This window comes from Rhinatrema bivittatum, chromosome 5 (assembly GCF_901001135.1).
Source record: "Rhinatrema bivittatum chromosome 5, aRhiBiv1.1, whole genome shotgun sequence".
Taxonomy (NCBI): domain Eukaryota; kingdom Metazoa; phylum Chordata; class Amphibia; order Gymnophiona; family Rhinatrematidae; genus Rhinatrema; species Rhinatrema bivittatum.
Genome location: NC_042619.1, coordinates 130,592,844 through 130,612,849, shown reverse-complemented (window position 1 = coordinate 130,612,849; position 20,006 = coordinate 130,592,844). Strand labels below are relative to the sequence as shown.

The 20,006-nt window shown below is 40.9% G+C and overlaps 1 protein-coding gene across 6 annotated transcripts in view; it reads right to left on the bottom strand.

Annotated features, from left to right (window-relative positions):
- Positions 1-20,006, bottom strand: part of ENOX1 (ecto-NOX disulfide-thiol exchanger 1) — an 838,273-nt gene that overhangs the window by 143,046 nt on the left and 675,221 nt on the right. For all 6 annotated transcript variants that reach the window (XM_029602937.1, XM_029602936.1, XM_029602934.1 and 3 more), the window contains 2 exons: positions 10,294-10,400; positions 4,432-4,549 (listed from right to left, as the gene is read on the bottom strand). In XM_029602937.1, the coding sequence (XP_029458797.1) occupies positions 4,432-4,549; positions 10,294-10,400 (225 nt within the window). The remainder of the gene's footprint in view (positions 1-4,431; positions 4,550-10,293; positions 10,401-20,006) is intronic.

Sequence of the window (20,006 nt, the reverse complement as noted above, 5' to 3'; positions counted from 1 at the left end):
CTTTCTCTTTCTCCCTTTATCAATCTTTTTGATTTCTACATTCCCAACTGCATACCCTTCTCTATGTTCTCTGCTCTAAGCAAAGCAAATCCCATTTTCATTCTCTCTCAATTCCCCTCTGATGCCCAGGATTCCTTTTCTCTCTCCTCCTTGCATTATTTATTCTTGCTGATAATATGAAGGCACACTGGCAATAATATTTGAAACTCCATCAATTTTCATGTAAATTATTGATTTTCAACTAACACAATGTCCAAATACTCATGATTTATACCATTGGGACCATTCTTGCAATTCACTTTACTTCTTATTTTTGTCAAGCAAAGTTGAATACCATAACTGATGTCCTATTGGATGATCAAGGGAGACAAGTGATGGCTTTCATATGAACCCTTGGAAGCTGCTGTGATTTGGGAGGATTTTAGAGCTGAAGATGTTATCTCTCTGCTTCTGGATCTGCACAGAGAGGGAGATTGGTAACAAAGCTTCAGTGCCTTTGCACTGTGCCAACTCTCCTTCAATTCAAACTTGACTCCAAGAAACTCTTGTCTGTCAAGTAGTTTAGTAGTAAGGCCCAATAAAAGCTTTTAACTTTGTGTATGCTAACAAAATGGAGTCTCTCAAAACCATATGGGATGCTTGACATTTTTTCTCAGAACGGATTGGAAACAAGAAAAACTATTCTTTACATCAAAAAAACAAGGACAGTTTCTGGTAAAACAGAGCTAGCTAGGCACCAGCAAGTCTGGGATTTTATTATTTTGCTCCACACAAACCCACCTATGAGCACCTGAGAACTTATCAAGAGATGTTTACCACAAACTTTATGTCCCTATGGCCAAGAACTGCACCCAACAGTTTAAAAAAGAGACTGGATGATATGAACCAATCACATTGCTGGTCTTGAAGCTAATTGATTTGAATTAATGAACTAAGAAATGCAAATTAATTCCTTTATAATAGGGAGAACAATGAAAACCTATTTTACTCTCCTATGAGAGAGGATGGATTTGAAGAAGAAGAGCCTAATTCAGCACTTTACAAATGCCTCTGGGTTATAAAATTAGCCAATTGCTGAAGGTCAAAGAAAATATACTTGACCCTGTAACTTGACCACACAATTACAGGGAAAATTTAACCAGGACAATGTCCCTAATTGTAACAATCCAGGTCTCATCAAGTTCATAAGGTATTTGCCAAAGTAGTTAGAAGTCTATAATTTAAGAACATGTCACTGGCGGGAATGTTTAAAACCAACAAGTTTACTCAAAAGGTAGGCAAAAATCCAACAGATTCAATCAAAATATGTCCCCGGACAGAGCACTATGTTTCACTTAGCAGCTTCATCAAGAAGGACAGAGAATCACATTAAGCCTAAGAACATGAAATATAGAATAAATTACACCCCAGCTCTCAAAAACAGAAATGTCTTCCCCCTAAGCTGGGTTACTTTAGCAACAATGGGGAAAATATTGATCTTAAGATCCAAAAAAGGAATTAATCTGTTCCAAAAAAAATGTTTCATAAATAAACCTGTATCTGAATCTACCAGAAATGTAATAATTAAAGTAGAGGGAAAAGTTTGTCAGTTCTAGATCTTTCCAAATAGTCTGTCAGATTCAAAACAGCCAAGGACGCTTCTGTCTTGGTAAGTTTATTAATCTTATATTCTTGGATCTGATCACATTCTCCAAGGACTCCATTTTATTTTGAAAGGCCAAAGGTCACTTAGAGAAAGTCCCAACATTATCCTGTAGAGAAGAAACCTTTAGCTGAAACTCAACTTTAACAGAAATATTGGTAAGATTACACTGACAAGTTTGTAGTGAATCAGAGTGATTTTGTTGTGTTACCACATATTGTCCAAGTTGAGATTAAAGCCTTGCTATTGCTTCCCAGATAGTATCTAATAGGGATGTGCATCGGGTGCCCGATCGTTTGCGCTTTCGGGTTCATGTGGCCTTTTCCCGCGGATTGGCATTTTTTTTTTTAGTAACTCCCATTAGCATGCACTAACAAAAATAACAAAAATAAACGTTTTTTTGTTAGTGCGTGCTAAAGGGAGTTAGCGCGCACTAACCTGAAAAACGATTTTCATGAAAATTCGGGGGAAAAAGTGTTCGTTTCTCATTTTACCCGATATATAACAAATTAAGAAATATCGTACGATATTTCTATTCGTTCTAAAAACGCTTCACATCCCTAGTATCTAAAGCTATTATGGAAGGTATTGTGACAGTGTTGCAGCACAAACATCCTCACACAGCCCATTGCGGGGCTCTGGTTAAGCAAGGGGGTGGGAGGGAAGAGACAGCCATCTGGGGAGGACAAAGTTGTCTCATTGTCTGGGAAGCCTGGTGCCAAACCTTTGCACCCCTTTGCAAATTTAATAAGAACACCACCAAACTGGACTCAGGAAACTGCACTGATGCCTCCAGGCTGAGAAGAAACTTGTCAGTAGGGCCAGTCAATGCCATAGAGGGAATCTCTGAGAAGGTGCAAATCTTCTGAAAAAATGACCAAGGTAAGACATAAAAAAGACCAAGGTAAGACATAAAAAAGGAAAAAACTTATAAAAGCAAGGCACCTGCTGGTTGAAGAAAGATGCCTGCAGTCATCTTAAATCCTACTACATAATCATGCATATACTATCATTTGAAACTTGGAGCAAAATCCGTGGGTAAAATGTAGTTATGGACTTTGTCCCAAAACACAGTTTGAAAATAGATGGGCAACTGAGTTGGATCTGCTATCCAACTGGCAATAATGCTATCCCGTGCCTATCAGGATCAAAAGAAACCACCAGCTTTGTGAACTTTATAAGGGTTTAGTCTACTACAGGTAGAAAATGACAGCTCTTTTGTAATCCAGGGAATGAAATGTAGCCTAGGGAAGAATGACTTACTATATCAAGTGAAAATCTGAAACTATCTTAGGCAGGAACATGTGTGAAACACCATCTTATGATAAATTTGGCACAAATTGGATTCAAATTTCCTGACACAGGGGGATGGGGCTTGTTCCTCTCTGCTTCTTCAGGTAGAACATAACCTGATTCTTGAAAACCTTCCTAGTGTATTATTATGTATGAAGTGTTATAATCCACATTGGACAAATATGAATTTGTAGAATATGGGATGGTTTAGATAACTGAGAACTTCCCATTGCTCCAATAGACTGATGTGCAACCGGTTCTCCTAGAGAGAGCATGGGCCTTAGGTAGGTAGCCCTTTTAGGGGCATTTCTCAAGCCAAGTTGGAAGCATATGTAGTTGACAATTTGTTCAGGAAGGATTTGGAAATATAACCTTCAGGTCATACTGGAATGAGAGAGTCATCAAGACAGGACGTCTACAAGCTCCTCTGTGATATAGATGTCTCTTGGGAGTCTCTGACTGGCTTGGTTCCACTGGGACTTTAGGGCCAATGGGTTTTTTTTTTCCATATGGAGACATGCCATGTAAGTAAACTGTGGAAGCCAGGTCCAACATCCTCCAGAAGAAAAAGAAAATTTTGGTTGAACTGGGGTGGGAGAGGGTGGAATTTATGCAAAGAATCTGAGGAAAACAGCTTTAGCTTTGCAAGGCCATAGCAGAAAATTGAATCTAATGGTCTCAAGAGATAAAAGTGCACTGAAGGGGCCATAAGGCTTCAGCAATGCAGGGCCCACGTCATATGGTCATTGAAAGGACTTTAAACATTTTCCAGAAAGCTCTCGATGCATCATTTTGGTCCATGTCAAATATGGTCATGTGACTTGCATGTGAGTGAATTGCTTATCCCCACAGAATAAATTAATTTTGTGTCTCCCATTTTGTTAAATATTTTTTACAAAAGCCAAAGTACTAGAATCCTATCTTCCCATAATTAGGACTGGTATAAAAATGACAAGTGCATAAGAACATTTATCTGTCTTATCTGTCTTATTCTTGCTTTATGTTTTCAAATTTCTTTCTGCAAATTCGCTCTATCTTGAGGCACAATTACATTCAATAGAACTGACAATGTAGTTATTACAATTTATAAAATCATGGATTTTAACATTCTTTCCATCTATTTCACATTAAGTAGATTTTTTTTCTTTCTTCAAAGCAGAAATACAAATTACATCTACCCCATGGGTACACTCCTTTAACGCATTTTTGGTGCCAATTTTCCCTTGCTTATGGATACATTCTTCTGGGATTTAGCATTTCCATAAGCAAGTGATAAGCTTATCTCATATCAGAATCATCAAGATTATCCTTTCCTTCTTCCTTGGCAGCTGCCAAGCAGTCCAGTCAGCACAATCCCCTTGATGCAAATATAGGCTTATTATGCATGGCAGATGCTGCATGAATCCCTAAGTAACTTGTGTACATGGAGCTTCCAGCTGTGCTTTAAAGGGGAGTTTTAATATTACATGCACTTTGGAAAACTTTCAATGCTTTACCTGATTCATCTATTCTCACTTTTTTACTGGGACTTTCATCATTGTCATCATCAGACATTTCCATTTCTTCTTCACGACGAATCCCCATAAGCTGTTCACTATGTGCATTTCGCAGCTCCTAAAACACAACAAAAACAATGAGGAGATCTCAACGTCTGAGGTAGACCAAGGTCTGAAAATTTTTTAAGATACCATTAGCACCATACCTGAGCAATCTTGCACAGCACAGAAAGAGTTCCATTAATTTAAATAAAAGTATATTATTTTGTTGGATAATCTGAAACTGGAAGGTTCTGTATTTATGGAATCTCATATATCAGTAAAACAGAAAAAGTGATTACAAATTTGGGATTGTTAAGCTTCTATAAGAAGTTTCCATTTTTTCAGAGCAAGAGTTACATATGGATGAAATAAAAAAAAAAAAAGAAAACTTTATTTTATTTCTGTGATCTCATAAAACTGTTGCACTTCTAACAGATTTCTTACCTGAATTACCAGTAGTATAACAATCCTGTGCTACTTTACAAGGAAAACTTGTGTCCAGTGGTAGCTGAAAGTGATACTTTTTTTTTTGAAGGCCTTTCTATCCTTCCCCCCACTAGCTTTAGCTAAATTAACATGCGTGAGACTTCACATATTCAGCTGCTCTGCCCCTATAACATGGAACGAGATACCTCTAGCACTACACCTGGAAAATTACCTCACCATCTAGAAAAAAAGTCAAAGCTTGACTGTTAATTACACCATTCCCTAGATCTCACAGCAGAGAATCATCCTCTGGTACAGGGATGGCCAACTCTGGTCCTCAAGAGCCACATACAGACCTAGTTTTCAGGATATCAACAATAAATATTCATAAGATATATTTCAAGAACCAGGCCTGTTTGTGGCTCTTGAGGAAAGGAGTTGGCCACCCCTACTCTAATACATGCCCACTGGAAGTCTTCCACATGGTTCACTCACTTCCTGGCTACATTTATCCAACTGGTGCTTAATTTACTCCCTAACTAACTATATATATATATATATATATATATATATATATATATATATACATACATATATATACGCATATTTAATTTATACCTAATGCACCTATTTCTTATTCCTACCCAATAAACACCACTTCTTAACTGTTTACTTACAATTTACCTCATATCTGTATGCATTGAATACTTATGGAATGGTCTTTTATTGTTTTAAACAACACTAGAACTAGGGCACTCTATGAAACTAGCAACTAGCAGATTTAAAACAAATCGCAGGAAGCATTTTTTTCACTCAGCGCACAATCAAGCTATGGAATCTGTTGCCAGATATGTGGTCAAGGCAACTAATGTAGTGGGGGGGGGGGGGGTGTCAACGAATGTACATGTTCCTGAAGGAAAAGTCCATAAACAGATCTTAGCCAGGTAGATTTGGGAAAGCCAGTGCTTGTCCCCTGGGAGTGAGATACAAGAAACAGAACAATTATTGGGGATCAGATGGGTACCTGTGATCCAGACTGGCCACTGTCGGAGAGCAGGACGCTGCGCCCGATGAGCCTTGGTCTGATCCAGCACGGCACTTCTCATTGTACTCAGTGCCTTATTACTTTATATAATCCATCTTGAGCATACTCTAATGCCTCCCTGTTTACACTGCCTTTAGGAAAAGGCGGCCTAACAAATACATATAAATAAATAAATTGCTATATTTATTACAGTCCAGACAGTTTCTTGTCTGAGCAGTCGATCTCTTCCCACTCCCTGGTCAGGCAATAAGATTTAGACCCAAACAAACTGTGATCTTGATGAAGGCTCACAGCTACAGTTTGAAAGCATTTATTTTTGTCTCGATAGCAGTGGAGAAACAAATCTTCCCTATTGTGGGAGTCAAAGGACCTTTGCTGATTTCTGCTGCTACTGAGGAAAATGGCTACTGCCGGCATTAGAAAGAAGGCCTCTTCTGTGTAAGCTATCTCACAATCCACGTGAGGGAAAACAAACTGCCTTAAATTGTGAAGATGGATGTTTCCCTTTAAACTGTATTGGCTCATTGTGGGTGGTTGGGTTGTTAGGTGCTTAATGCAGATAACCATAAATGGTGTAGAAATGTTGGCTGCTGGGATGCTTTAGATCCCTTACTGCATGGAGGAAGTTGTGTGATACTAATATATCTTGTCTGGGTAGAGTTCTAACTTTCTTTCATTGCATTTTATTTTATTTTTTTGTTTTGCCATTGACTGTATACGATATGTGGCACTTAGATGCACTTTTGTAAAATGTCTTGGGTGTTCCATTGAGATCCAAGAAAATGGTATAAACATTTTTTGTAAATAAAATGGCGTACACCTATGCATTCCCACTGATGACTTGAGAGGTAATGCACTGCTGACATCATGCAGCTCACTCTCAGATTAAAATAATATGCCACAGGAAGAAAATAATTTTGTATAATAACCACAAAGGTAAAAGATGATCGATGAAAGCACGCAGAAATTTGGTGAGTCTATAATTAAGTCAGCTGAGCATCATTAAAGTACTGAAGGCCTTTGTTCTATAGGAAGAAATATATGGACCAGGATAATGGTTTATGACTAACTCTGGCACACAGAAAGCTGAGGGGATTCCATCTGCCCTAATAATACTGTCAAGTTTGTTATGGGGATGTTGCACACTAATCAGTATGGAGTTTTTCTGTTTACTGGCAGCCAATTTTTTCTGCTGACACAGGGTTCAATTCCCAGTGTGGACTGTGGCATAGAATCTTTAAGTTCACATAGAGGAAAAATAAATAATATTTCCAGAAATCCACCCATTAACAAACTGTCACACCAATTCTTAAAATTAAAAAATTGGGTTACCTACAGTTCTGGAGTACATGTGGCAGCAGTGAAATATTATGAATCTTAAAGGGACAACACGCTGCAAACAGTAAATTAAATTATAAATAGAAAGGCTCTGAAAAGCTGGCCTTGGGTTTATATCTTGTATATAATGTAAAAGTTACTCACACGGAGAAATACATATTTCTTCTAATTTATCCAGTTTATTGTAATACCAAAGAAAAAACTCAAGGCCAGCTGGCATTTTCATGGTAACAAAGCCAGGGTTGCTGCTAGGTGCAAAGAATTATCTTTTCTTACTTTAACAAAAATGTTTGTCTGAATGCAATGCTCATGAATGGTATCTGATCAACATCACTATAAATTCTGGACCTCTGGGTATCCACAGAATAAGTAAAGCCCAGAGAGTGCTTAGTCTCCTCCACTGATGTGTTTAATCTTTTTAAAGGTGATTGGGGTTTATAAAAATGTAGACATCTGGTCAACAGAGAAAGGAATGAGATCGCCAACTCATTTTTACATGGGTCATACAAATGGCTTCTGGATGATAAAGGCTTTTGGATGCTCTGTAAGCCAATCTGAACCAATGATAAATCAGTAAAGCCAGAGATGAACAGCTTTGGTCTTGGTGAACCTCCTCCCTATCAGTGTCTTTGATTTAAGAACAAATTTATTTGGCATATTTTGTTCATATTAAGAAAACAGACTTACTTGTGACTCTCCATGTTAGATACTGTATTATATAACACAAGTGGTTCTAATATTATGAAACTGCAGGTTCCATGGGTTTACTGACAGAATGCTGCTTGTGAATATAGTCTCTGCTGAATAAAATGACATGTCAGTTGGACTGGATATCATCTCGGATGATATTTTGAACATGGGATTTCTAATTATTTGTATTTGCTTTATTATACCTTGTTGATGTATTTTATTGTTTGGGAAGGAAGGCAGTATATAAATCTAAAATAGGAATAGAATAGAGCTTTTCATGAGAAAAACCACATAGAAGCAAAACCAACCAAAAAATTGTTCTTCAGAATCAAGATCCACTTAAAGTTGGTCAGGACCTGTTTCCTGAAACCTTTGAGAAGTACAAAGGAGAAATTTGCTAAAGTGCTCGTGAACAAAATAATAAAAGCAACAAATGATCAAACAAACAGACTAAATAAACTAAGATGTTTACTCCTTTCTGCTTACATTAACTTTCAAACAGGAAGGGATACTTAGCATTTAAAGAGTGCATAAGATTGTTTTCAAAAAATATTTTCAGCTAAGTGCTATGTACAAACAGCAAACATTTTCTGGACTAATATTTGTAGAACATACTGTACATGTTACAAGCAGTTTAAATCTTTAAGAAATGCATACAGTAAACTACTAAATGATTTACCACAAGTGCTGCAAGTCATCAATATATAGGAAAATAAAGGCAGTAGATTAATTTTTTTAGATTGAAGAAAAGATATTTGTCCAAGTGTTCTAGACACCCTTTGCCGATTCTGAGGATAAAAAATTTGACTTAGTCAAAGGGAGAAAAACATGTTATTTACTATTCATATATAGAGTTTTTGAACATAATGAAAAATACAGCACTGAATAAATACATTTGGCAACATTTTATCTGATGTGTCCCATTATCAATCAGCCTTATTTCCTTCACTGTAATACTTTCAATATAAAGTTTATTAAGTATTCACATGTATGTTGAATTTACTTCCGTAGGTATTCAGCTGTAATTTAGTTTTGGTTAATGGGCACTAAAATGTCACACAAATGAATTTTATTATAGTAGCTCAGCATTTTTCAAATTAGATGTATGACACTTATCAAAGAAGATCATCACAAATTAATAAAATGAGGATGCCTTACCTTTTCAGAATTTTTCTCTGCAGCAATACACTGAACTCTATATAATACCACATTCACATATGTAACTAGATTTTAGGTGCTGTAGTTTTATAAAAGGAAGCAAAGACAAGCGTACTTACTTGTAAAATACAGGCTCATAGCATGTACAAAACTTCTGAACTAAAGATGAAGACTGCATGCACAATAGCATATGCCTAATCAATTCGTGTGTGGATAGTTTATTTTGAGTCACAAAATTCAAATAACTTTTAATCCACAGTGCTGATTATTTAAAAGTGGAGCATCCTCTTATTAAGTGACAAGCACTGTGTATTTTCTTACTGCATGCAATTTTTGATGTTAGTTCCTGTGCAGGATGATCGAGGGGTGGGAGCAAGGACGAGCAAGCCAGGGAGGGGAGGAAGAGAAGGGGATGCCATGCCACTCTTTTGAGTCAATCTGTGAGCAAGTGGGTCTTGTAAGGGGATGGGGTTGGCCTATTGTATCATAGCAGACTATATGGTCTATTCCCTACAGTAGTAGATTCGGTATAGTCCTCTGGAGGACAGTCCTATAGCACACCATTTTCCTGCCAGGCTAACTGTAGCTCACTGGGTGCCTCTTTTGCTGTAGAGGAAAACAGGCTACACTGTAGAATGCACATTACTAGCCTAATATGAGCTTTGAACACATACATGTAATCAGTGTTGGTTATGTAATTCTCAACCATTTTCCTTTTTTCTAAAGGAAACAACCTATATTTTAATTGAAAGTGACTTACTAGTTAATAAAATGTGCACTTTCTTTTTTAATCAGAGTCAAACTCTATGACTCTCTATTAGAAAGCAACAAACCCATCTTTTGCTTTACTGTATCATGTCTTAATCAAAACTGATTACCTTGAGAAATTCAAATATACAATCTAGGTTGGGTAATGTATGTACAGCATGTTTACTTATAGCAGTTCAATCAAGGCAGCTGCTATAATCTTAAAATATATCATTACCTCTCAGCACAAGGTCAAACATAATGCTTTCTATCAATCTGTTGATCCAGCTGGTAGTGGATTAATTGCTAAAAGCTACAGGGCTGAATACTGCGAAATGTTGTATGGGCTGAGAGAATAATACAGCGTTCTAACCTACTGGGTGATGATAAATAGAAATAATAATAAAATTACCAACCTCACAGTGCTTTCGCCAAATTTCTATGTTCTTGCGCTGAGCTTTCGAGAAATGGTCCCAAGCTTTTTGTCTGGTAGAAGCGTTGAAAACGGCCATAATCTGCTCAACTTCAGTGAACAAGGAAGTCAAACAAGACAAGCAATTTATGTTGTGATCACTACAGAGAAGCAATCAAAGACACAAGGAGTCTATGGATGATGTTTCAGTAACATCATCAATATCCAACCAGTTTTGTGCCTTTTGTACTTACATTTTTATCAATGTTAGAGATGCCTCCTTCAAGTCTGCCTCCATAACTTTATACAAGTTCTGAATTTGTACACATAATTTACATAGCTTCTTCAATCTATCTACTTGTGTATATGCATGCATAAATATATATGCAACACAAACACACAAGTTAATAATGTTTTACACTATCTTACAAAAAACATTTTTGCCAAGAAGACTCTTACCTTCCTAAGCACAGGACTCGAGAGGATACTAGGTTTGGTGTCAGGCCTTTCGGTTTTTTGCCATTTATACCCTTCATTGTATATCCACTCCCAGTTTCCCACTGCCTCACATAGCTGCACTTGCAGCTGCAGGCATGTAATTCAGATTATAAAGTGTTAGCCGAAGCTCCCCAGAGAATGATAGTATCATCTCTGCAACATACTAGGCTTCCAGTATCCCAAAGTATGAATTTCAAGTTAGTTTTCGCATCAGGGAAAGTAATTTTCTACAGGCCGCGTATACTAAAGTCTGCAGATACTTTGTAGTTTATACCTGCAGATTTTATTTATTTTATTTAAAAGTGCTTATTTCATTTCCCGTGCCCTCCAAAGTCTGGGGCGGGTTACAACAGAACATACAGAATAATATAACATAAAACATGAATTTGATAAAATAGACATAATTAAAAAAAAATCAAATAATCAAATCAAATGAGGATAAGCAAAAGTCGGTCTATTACGGTAGGAGGTTCTGGAGTGGAAGTGATAGTGAAATGATTAACTTGTACATAAGTTGAGAATAAATCTTATTTCGGGGGTAATGCATTCCACAGGATGGGCCAACGATAGAGAATGCTCGCTCGCTTGTTGTGGTTAGACATGTGGTTTTAGGTGAAGGAATTTGCAGTAGAAGCTTGTTTTTGTTGTTATCCCAAATTTTCAGAGCAGAATTATGCCCATAAGTCCGCATTTACAATTGCCAGGTTGTGCTGGTATGTGCATGAACATAGGTGCAGAAGGTTATACCTGCTCCTAAGTGGGTGTAACTTGCTGGATGTACATGTGCATGCATACTTTTGAAATTTGAAAATATGCATGTAAAAGCTTTTCCCACCTTAGCTCTACCCTCTGTAGAACTTACCATGTGTGCAGGGGAAAAAGTATGCACCTAATGGAGTTATGTGTGTACTTCTCCATGCACAGCCCTCTGAATGATTTTCAAAAGCTGATTTGCATGCACAAAATGGGGTTTATGCACTTAAATTCTTTGGAAAATTACCCCTTTTGTCTAAAAAGAAATACATTTCTAAAATTTACTCTATCCCCATTATAAATATGCACTGCCAATCCTTGCAGAGCAGAAGACAGTCATATTTAAGATATATATCGTACATGTGTAATATACTGTGATTAATGGTTTTAAGTTAAATAAGAAAGAGTAATTAATATTCATTTTGCATCTATTGTCCTAAACCCAACTTATGTGCAGTCCCTGAGGACTAGAGTTTAGCATCTCTGTTTTATACAATATTACTTCTGATATCCAAATTTATTGTGCCTCTAACCACTTGAAGTCCTATTGTAATCAACTGCTCTACTATACATCAAAATTTGTTTCTAAAAGCTCTAAATGTTGGCTCCCAAGTACAAAGTTATAATGACGAGAGTGTTTCCTATATTAATTTTAGACAAAAATCAAAATCAGATCTGTTGATAGTAAGAAATGTAGTATGCCCCTTCTGTAATTAGCAGCATGAGTACAATTAGCAAAGGGGATTTTAAGGACAGAAACTACACACAATACATCAAGGTCCACTTGGTATTCTATCTCAAAAGAAAAATTCACTAAAAATGCAAGGAAGAACTGGCTCTGAAATCTGAACACATCATGTTTTTCTTCTTTGTAAAGCTGTAAGAATGCTTGAACATTTAAATATTTAACTCGGAAGATTAGTAGTTCTAATGCTCCTTTTCCAAGCAACACCGCATTAAATCTATATTTGACACTGCCACAGTTCCTTGGAACAAAATGTGTGTTATGCAGTTTTTTTTTTCAATTTTTCTTTTTTAACCCTTAACAGGAAACAGGTTTATTTCAATTCTGCATTCATCAGTTACATTTTGAAATCAGGGCGTAGTGTTCAACACATTTTCAAGTGAAGGAAGACATCCTTATCTGAAGGCAGTCACATTCATTCCCAGATCTCCGGATATTGGATAAGATAAAACTGCCATATCAGTGCATAGTAAGGAAAAAGCCCTACACCAATACTTTTAATAATAGAACCAGGAATATTTTTAAATGAATGAGCTGTTACAATGAAAAGAACAGACACTGAGGTCTGAAGTTTGAAGGGTAAACAATTGTGCATCCAAGCCTGAGGTTTTAGTGTGAATTCTCATAAATCACTAGGTGTCTATTGAATTAAGAATGCTGGGAATTTGAACACACTCAACACACCAAAATCACAGAATAACTACATTTATTGTGTACTCTGTGCAAAAGTTTTTATACACATCATTTTATTTATTTAGATTTTTATATTCTACTTTTCAGCACTTCAAAGCAGATTACATTCAGGTACATTTTGAAAATGGCTGCCACACTTCAATTATTTGGCCAAACCAGAAATGAAGAAAAATGCCAAAGGCTGTCAATGACTATGAACCACAGTTAAATCAGATCCAGCTTTTCCAAATGTACAACAAATGATCTCAGATTCTAAAAGGATGCAGATAGTCGTGCATCAGGGATAAAACATGGAGACATAAAATATAATGGCACTTAAGGACACTCAGCCCTATCTAGTTAGCCCCATTTCATTCCTAGTGCAATGTCACAGTATAGTAATACATTGAAATACAAAAAGCACAAACATAATGCAAACATCAAGAGATAATAACCATACAGTAAAACCATGATGTCATGGACTGGCATGCTGGAGTCAGGGAGCACCCCCACAGAGGCTGTACAGGGCTGCAGGACAGAACTGGATCTGGTCTTCAGCCTAACCAATTCCCTCCCCTGTAAGTTGAACCCTTGGGTTCTGGGGGCCAGTAGGACTTGTCTTCTGTGGAACATCAGGGCACGGACTGGGAGCTGAGTACAAGCTGGGAACTGAGGTCAGGTGTAGGGTGTACAAGGCAAGGCTGCTGGACGAGACATGGCAGGGTGTACAAGGCATGGAAGCCTGGAAGGCACAGGCTGAGAGCTGAATACAGGGACTGGCTGGGGCTGGATACAGAGCACAAGCTAGGGCTGGATCTGAGGCAAAGGATAAGGGCAAGGCCTGGGGAATAGACAAGGGTCTGAACTGGACTGGGCAGGATAAGGACCAGACAAGGCCAGGACTGGGCTAGACAAGGACAGGACTGGATTTGACAGGTACCAGGGAACAAGAAAGCCCAAAAGGGCTTGAGACCAGACAACGTAATCCTAGTAGGCCCAGAGATTATAAGGTAAGACAGAAAAGCCCAGGAGGGCACAGAGCATGGCAGTGAGGCCCGAGAGGCCACAGAGCAAGGTCAAAAGGCCTGGAAGGGCCCAGACAAGTCAAGAGCCAGAAGAGTCCACAAAGGAAGATGAGAGGCTAAAGAGAGGCCACAATTTATTTTATTATTTATTTATTTATTTAAAGTCTCTTATATACCGATGGCCGTTCGCACATCGCATCGGTTCACAATGAACAAAAACCTTTGGGCGGCGCCCTTACATATAACCGATAACAATACAAATAACCGGGGGAGTAGGGAATGCAAATTAATAGATCAATAAATAGTGGAGACTATAAAAATAACATAAATAACAACTATATACAATGCATCAGTAGTCATAAAAGCACAAGTCATAAATCGTTGGTCATAAGGCATTCTTAGTCGTAGAGCATACTTAGTCATAGGTCGCTGAATCATTTAGGGGGTGAATTTATGATTTGGGCGGTGTCAAGGGGTAGGCTTGCTGGAAAAGCCAGGTTTTCAATTTTTTTTTTAATTTGGGAGTGTAGGACTCCATGCGTATGTCATGGGGCAAGGAGTTCCATACAATGGGGCCGGCGAGAGAGAAGGCTCTGCTTATGGTGGAGGATAGCTTGAAAGATTTGATGGGTTGGGTGCATAGGGTTCCTTGCAGGGCAGGGCGGGTGGGTCTGTTGGAGGTGCGTGGGAGGAGGGGGGGGGTTGATCCAATTGAGGTTGGAGTTTAACAGACTTTTGTGGATGAGGGAGAGTACTTTATAGAGTATTCTTGAGCGTATTGGGAGCCAGTATAATTCGATAAGGGTGGGGGTAATATGGGCGGCAAGGCAGGAGGCCTGGGTGGGTGGCAAGGCAAGGCAGAAGGCCTGGAATGCACAAGGCTAGGCAATGCAGAAGGCCCAGAGGCCACAAGGGTAAGCAAGGCAGAAGGGTGGGATGCCACAAGGCTAGGCAAGGCAGGAGGCTTGGAACCCAAAAGGCTAGGCAAGGTAGAATAGTGAGGTAACAGTGGCCCAGTCAGAGAGCCGAGGTGACTCAATGAAGATACACTGAGGGACTGAACAGGCTGGCTTAAGTAGGGCTGATGCTGAGTTGTGGTGTGATCAATTAGGAGGTACCCAGCAGAGCTAGGAACAATGCTTGCTGAGGGCCCCGGTGGAAGAAACTTTACTCAGTAGGTGGAACTTTGGCACGGGGACACTGCATAGCAGGCGAAATCCTGGCAGCATGCCTATCTCCTTTAAGACTCCCTCCTTCTGGGTCCCATTTGCCATGGGGTTGCGACAAGTAAGTACTATGGATCCTTGAATTGCAATCGGTAGAGTCCAGATTTTCACGGAAGGCAAAGGTGCTTGGCACAAATGTTCTGAACTGGTGTCTCTATGGAACAGTGTTCTTGGCCTAGAGTCTCTCTGGGGCTGTGGTCTAGGACCAGCATCTTTCTGAGGCATTGGTTGTAAACCAGAGCTTTGTTGGCATTGAATCATGGAGTTAGGGTCTCTGGAGTGCTGAAGTGCTGAGTCAAATTCTCTGGGTTGCCGAAGCACTGAATCAGGTTCTCTGGGGCCCAAAATGCTGAATCAGGGTCTCTGGGGCGCAGAAGTGCTCAAACATGTTCTCTGAGTGTGGAAACATTGAATCAGGTTTTCTCTGACCTTGAAGTGTGGGGCCAGAGTCTATTTGGTGCTAATGCACTGGATTAATATCTCTGGAGTGCTGATGTACCGTGCCAGAATCCCTCTGGTGCTGGGTGGCTATGCTGGCATCTCTCTGCGACTGGAGGCAAGTTCAAGGTCTCTCTGAGGCTGGACCATTGATTTAAGGCCTCTACGAGGCTGGACTGCTAGCTCAGAGCCCCTTTGTCGCTGGACTGATGGTTCAGAGCCCTTCTGTGGCTGGAGAGCTGGCTCTGAGCCCCCTCTGAGGCTGGATGACTGGTCCCAGGTCTCTCAGACACTGGGTTGCTGGCCAGACTCTTTCCGGTGCTTGGTTACTGGGCCAGACTCTCTATGGCACTGAGTTACTGGGCCAGGTTTTGCTGGCCCTGGGTAGCTGGGCTGGTGTCCCTCTGGCACTGGGTAGCTAGGCCGTCATCTCTCTGTTACTGGGTAGTGGGCTTGCTTCCCTCTGGCCCTGGGTAGCTGGGCCAGAAGGCTACTCCAGGATCGGAGCAGCTGAACTGGCTTGCTCCTCCTGGAATGGATCAACCAGACTGGATTGCTCCTCCTGAAGTGGATCTGTTGGACTGTGTTTGGTCTGAATCCTTAGATGACATGGGACAGCATCTTCTTGGTGCTGGATAGCTGGAACAGTGTCCCTCAGGCACTTGATAGTTGAAACAGCGTCTTTCTGGCTCTGGCTAGCAGGAACAGGATTTCTCTGGCACAGGTTGTCTGAAACAGCATTTCTTTGGCGCTGGCTGACTGGAACAGCCAAAATGGAATTCCTCAAAAGAGGATCTGCTGAGCTGAGTTTCTTCTGGAGTGGCGTAGATGGAATGGACTCCTCCTGTAGCTGAGGCACTGCTGAGACTGGCAGGACTGCAGATGGGATTACTATTCCCTCAGGCTGGGAAGATAAGATAGAATGTGCAAACCGCTAAAGGTGTTTTCACAGTGCATAAAGTCTGAGCAGAGGCACAGGATTTCACTGAAGGCAGAACTGCAGCTGTGGTGAAAACAGCAATCTGGAGTGACTTCAGTGCAACAGGATTCAAATTATTTCTTGAGCCTTGTACTCTCAGGAGAAATATAGAGAAGGCACACACTGCTTTCCTATGAGTCAGAGCTGATCTTATTAACAGTTTATTACCTGCACCTGAGGGCTACTGCATTCTCGAAACTGAATCAACCACTTCTTTCTGTTTCAAAATTTCTGCAATGTGAGAATGAGACAGAAGAAATGAAGGAGTACTGCGAACAGAAACAGGAATTGCTCTTGCTGGTAATAAATTTAATTTAAGATGGCAAGTTGTGCTTGAATTAGCTGTGCTTTTCAAGAAGGCTGCACTGGGTGTTAAAGCAGAATTTACTTTTACATGTGCTGGTTTTAATTTTCTGTAGCTGATTTTACCTGTGTGGATGAACTGTGGTTTTCAAAGGAGCTGGGCTTGGAGCTTCCTCAGCAGATTGCATGCCTTTCAAACTATTAGCAAGAGAAACCACAGCATCAGAGGTTTTTAATTCATAATGCACATTAAACTGTGAATTGGACTAGACTGGTTGCAGAACAAAATGGACAGGCTCTGTCAGAAGGCATATACCCAGGAAGGCATTTACATTTCCACCAGGTAAGATAAAGGGAACTACATTCCATACAGTCTGGAAATATCAGATAATTTTTAGCTGGGCATTCGTTGCACTTCCAATAAGCTAGGGTCTGGGGTGCAATCATATCACTGGGAAGTGAAATCTGTAGCTTAGGATCTGGTTGAGGTGCAGCATAACTGCTACAGACATTTACAGATGCAGAGTTTGAAGACCAACGATGATAGAATCCCACAATTTAAAATTAGGGAAATGGCAAACAATATTTTCTAGATAATGTGAAAGATTCCAAATTTGGCAAGCAGGGAAAACATAATGCACACAATCTGGAATGGCTTGAGGTACTGGAGCAGAAATACTATTGTTATATTCTCTAGCAGCAAAATCTGTTCTGGACTCAAGGTTGGCAGGGAGCCTATACCCACTCCTGTGGTAGTTGTTTGACTTCTTCATTCTGTCATGAATTGGCAGGCTGCAGCCAGGGAGCTCCCTCACAGAGGCAGTACAAGGCTGCAGGACAGGACCTGAGCGGATCTTCTGTCTAACTACCCCCTCCCCCTGCAGGATGAGCCCTTGGGTTCTGGAGGCCAGTAGAACTTGTTACTGTGGAACATTAGGAGTGGGAGCTGAGGTCAGGTGTAGGCTGGAAGAGGCAGGACAGGCTGGATAAGGCACAGCAGGCTAGACAAGGTAAGGCAGGCTGGAAGCTGAGGGCAGGCACAGGCTGAGAGCTGATACAGGGGCTAGCTGAGGGCTGGATACAGGTACTGGTTGAGGACTGAATACAGGTAATGGCTTTAGGCTGGATACAGAGCACAAGCTGGCGATGGATCTGAGGCAAAGGACAAGGGCAACGCCTGGGGAATAGACAAGGGACTGAACTGAATTGGGCAGGATAAGGTCCAGACAAGGACTGGACTAGACAAGGACAGAACTGGAGTAGACAAGGATAGAAATGGACTAGACAGGTACCATGGAACAAGAAAGACTAAGAGGGCATGAGACCAGGCAAGGTAATCCTAGTAGGCCCAGAGGCCATAAGGTAAGATAGAAAGTCCAGGAGGCCGCAAGACAAGGCAAAAGGCCTGGATAGGCCACAAGACAAGGCAGAAAGTCTGGAAGCCACAAGGCAAGGCTAGGTAAGGCAGGAGGCCCAGAGGTCACAATGTTAGGCAAGGTAGAATAGCAAGGTAAGTGTGGCCAGGTTAGAAAGTTGAGGTGACTCAATAAAGAGGCACTGAGTGAATAAACAGGATTGATTAAGTAGGGCTGATGTGTGGTGTGATCAGTGAGGAGGTAACTGGAAGAGCTGGGAGCAAAGCTCACTGAGACCCCCTGGTGGAAGGAAGGTCGCACAGCAGGTGGAACCTTGGCAAAGGGAGACTGCATAGCAGGTGAAACCATGACACATTGTCATTACAAGCTCATTGAAATGGAGGGTTCTAACATGAAGTCAAACAATTTTATATATATTGTGGGGCGGATTTTCAGAGCCCTGCTCGCCTAAATCCGGGCGGATTTAGGCGAGCAGGGCCCTGCGCGCTGGTGCGCCTATGTTCAATAGGCCTACCGGCGCGCGCAGACCCCGGGACTCGCGTAACTCCCGGGGTTTGGCGAGGGGGGCGTGTCAGGGGCGTGTCGGGGGCGGGCCCGGTCAGCGCGGCATTTTGGGGGCGTGTCGGCAGTGTTTTGGGGGTGGCCCCAGGGGCGTGGTTACGGCCTGGGGCGGTCCGGGGGCGTGGCCGCGCCCTACGTACCCGCCCCCAGGTCGCGTCCCGGCGCACTAGCGGCCCGCTGGCGCGCGGGGATTTACGTCTCCCTCTGGGAGGCGTAAATCCCCCGACAAAGGTAAGGGGGGGGTTTAGACAGGGCCGGGCGGGTGGGTTAGGTAGGGGAAGGGAGGGGAAGGTGAGGGGAGGGCAAAAGAAAGTTCCCTCCGAGGTTGCTCCGATTTCGGAGCGGCCTCGGAGGGAACGGGGGTAGGCTGCGCGGCTCGGCGCGCGCCGGCTATACAGAATCGATAGCCTTGCGCGCGCCGATCCAGGATTTTAGCGGATACGCGCGGCTACGCACGTATCTACTAAAATCCCGCGTACTTTTGCTTGCGCCTGATGCGCCAGCAAAAGTACGCCAATTCGCGCAGTTTGAAAATCTACCCCTATATGTTTTTAAACCCACACAACTGATGTGTGAACTAAGTGATTTGCAATCAAAACCACAACAAACTCATTTGTATCAAAATCAAGAAATATGCTGGATATGAAAAGAAAAGAAAGCACACTATATAAAACATTTACAGTATTTTATCAAATGATCATAGTAGAGGCTGTGTGGAAATTTTCAAGATATCCAAGGAAAGCAAACTTGCTCACCTTTAACATGTTCTCTCAAGCCAGCAATTCATCGATCACATGACTGAGCTTGATACCCAACAGATTCTGCCAGAGCTTTTTGAAAAGAACATAAGAAGTGCCATACTGGGTCAGACCAATGGTCTATCAAGCTCAGTATCCTGTCTCCAGAAGTGGCCAGTCCAGAACACTTGGAAATACCCATTGGATCACAAATAGGAAAGCCTATTCCATAGTATTCCCTCCCTGAAATGGGAGATGGAGGCCTTAAGGCTAAATAATTGCTAATGGACCTGTTCTCTAGAAACTTATTCAAACCATTTTTAAACTCAGTTAAATTAATAGCCTTGACTACATTCTCTGGCAGGAAATTCCATAGTTTATGCACTAACTAAAAAAAAACAAAC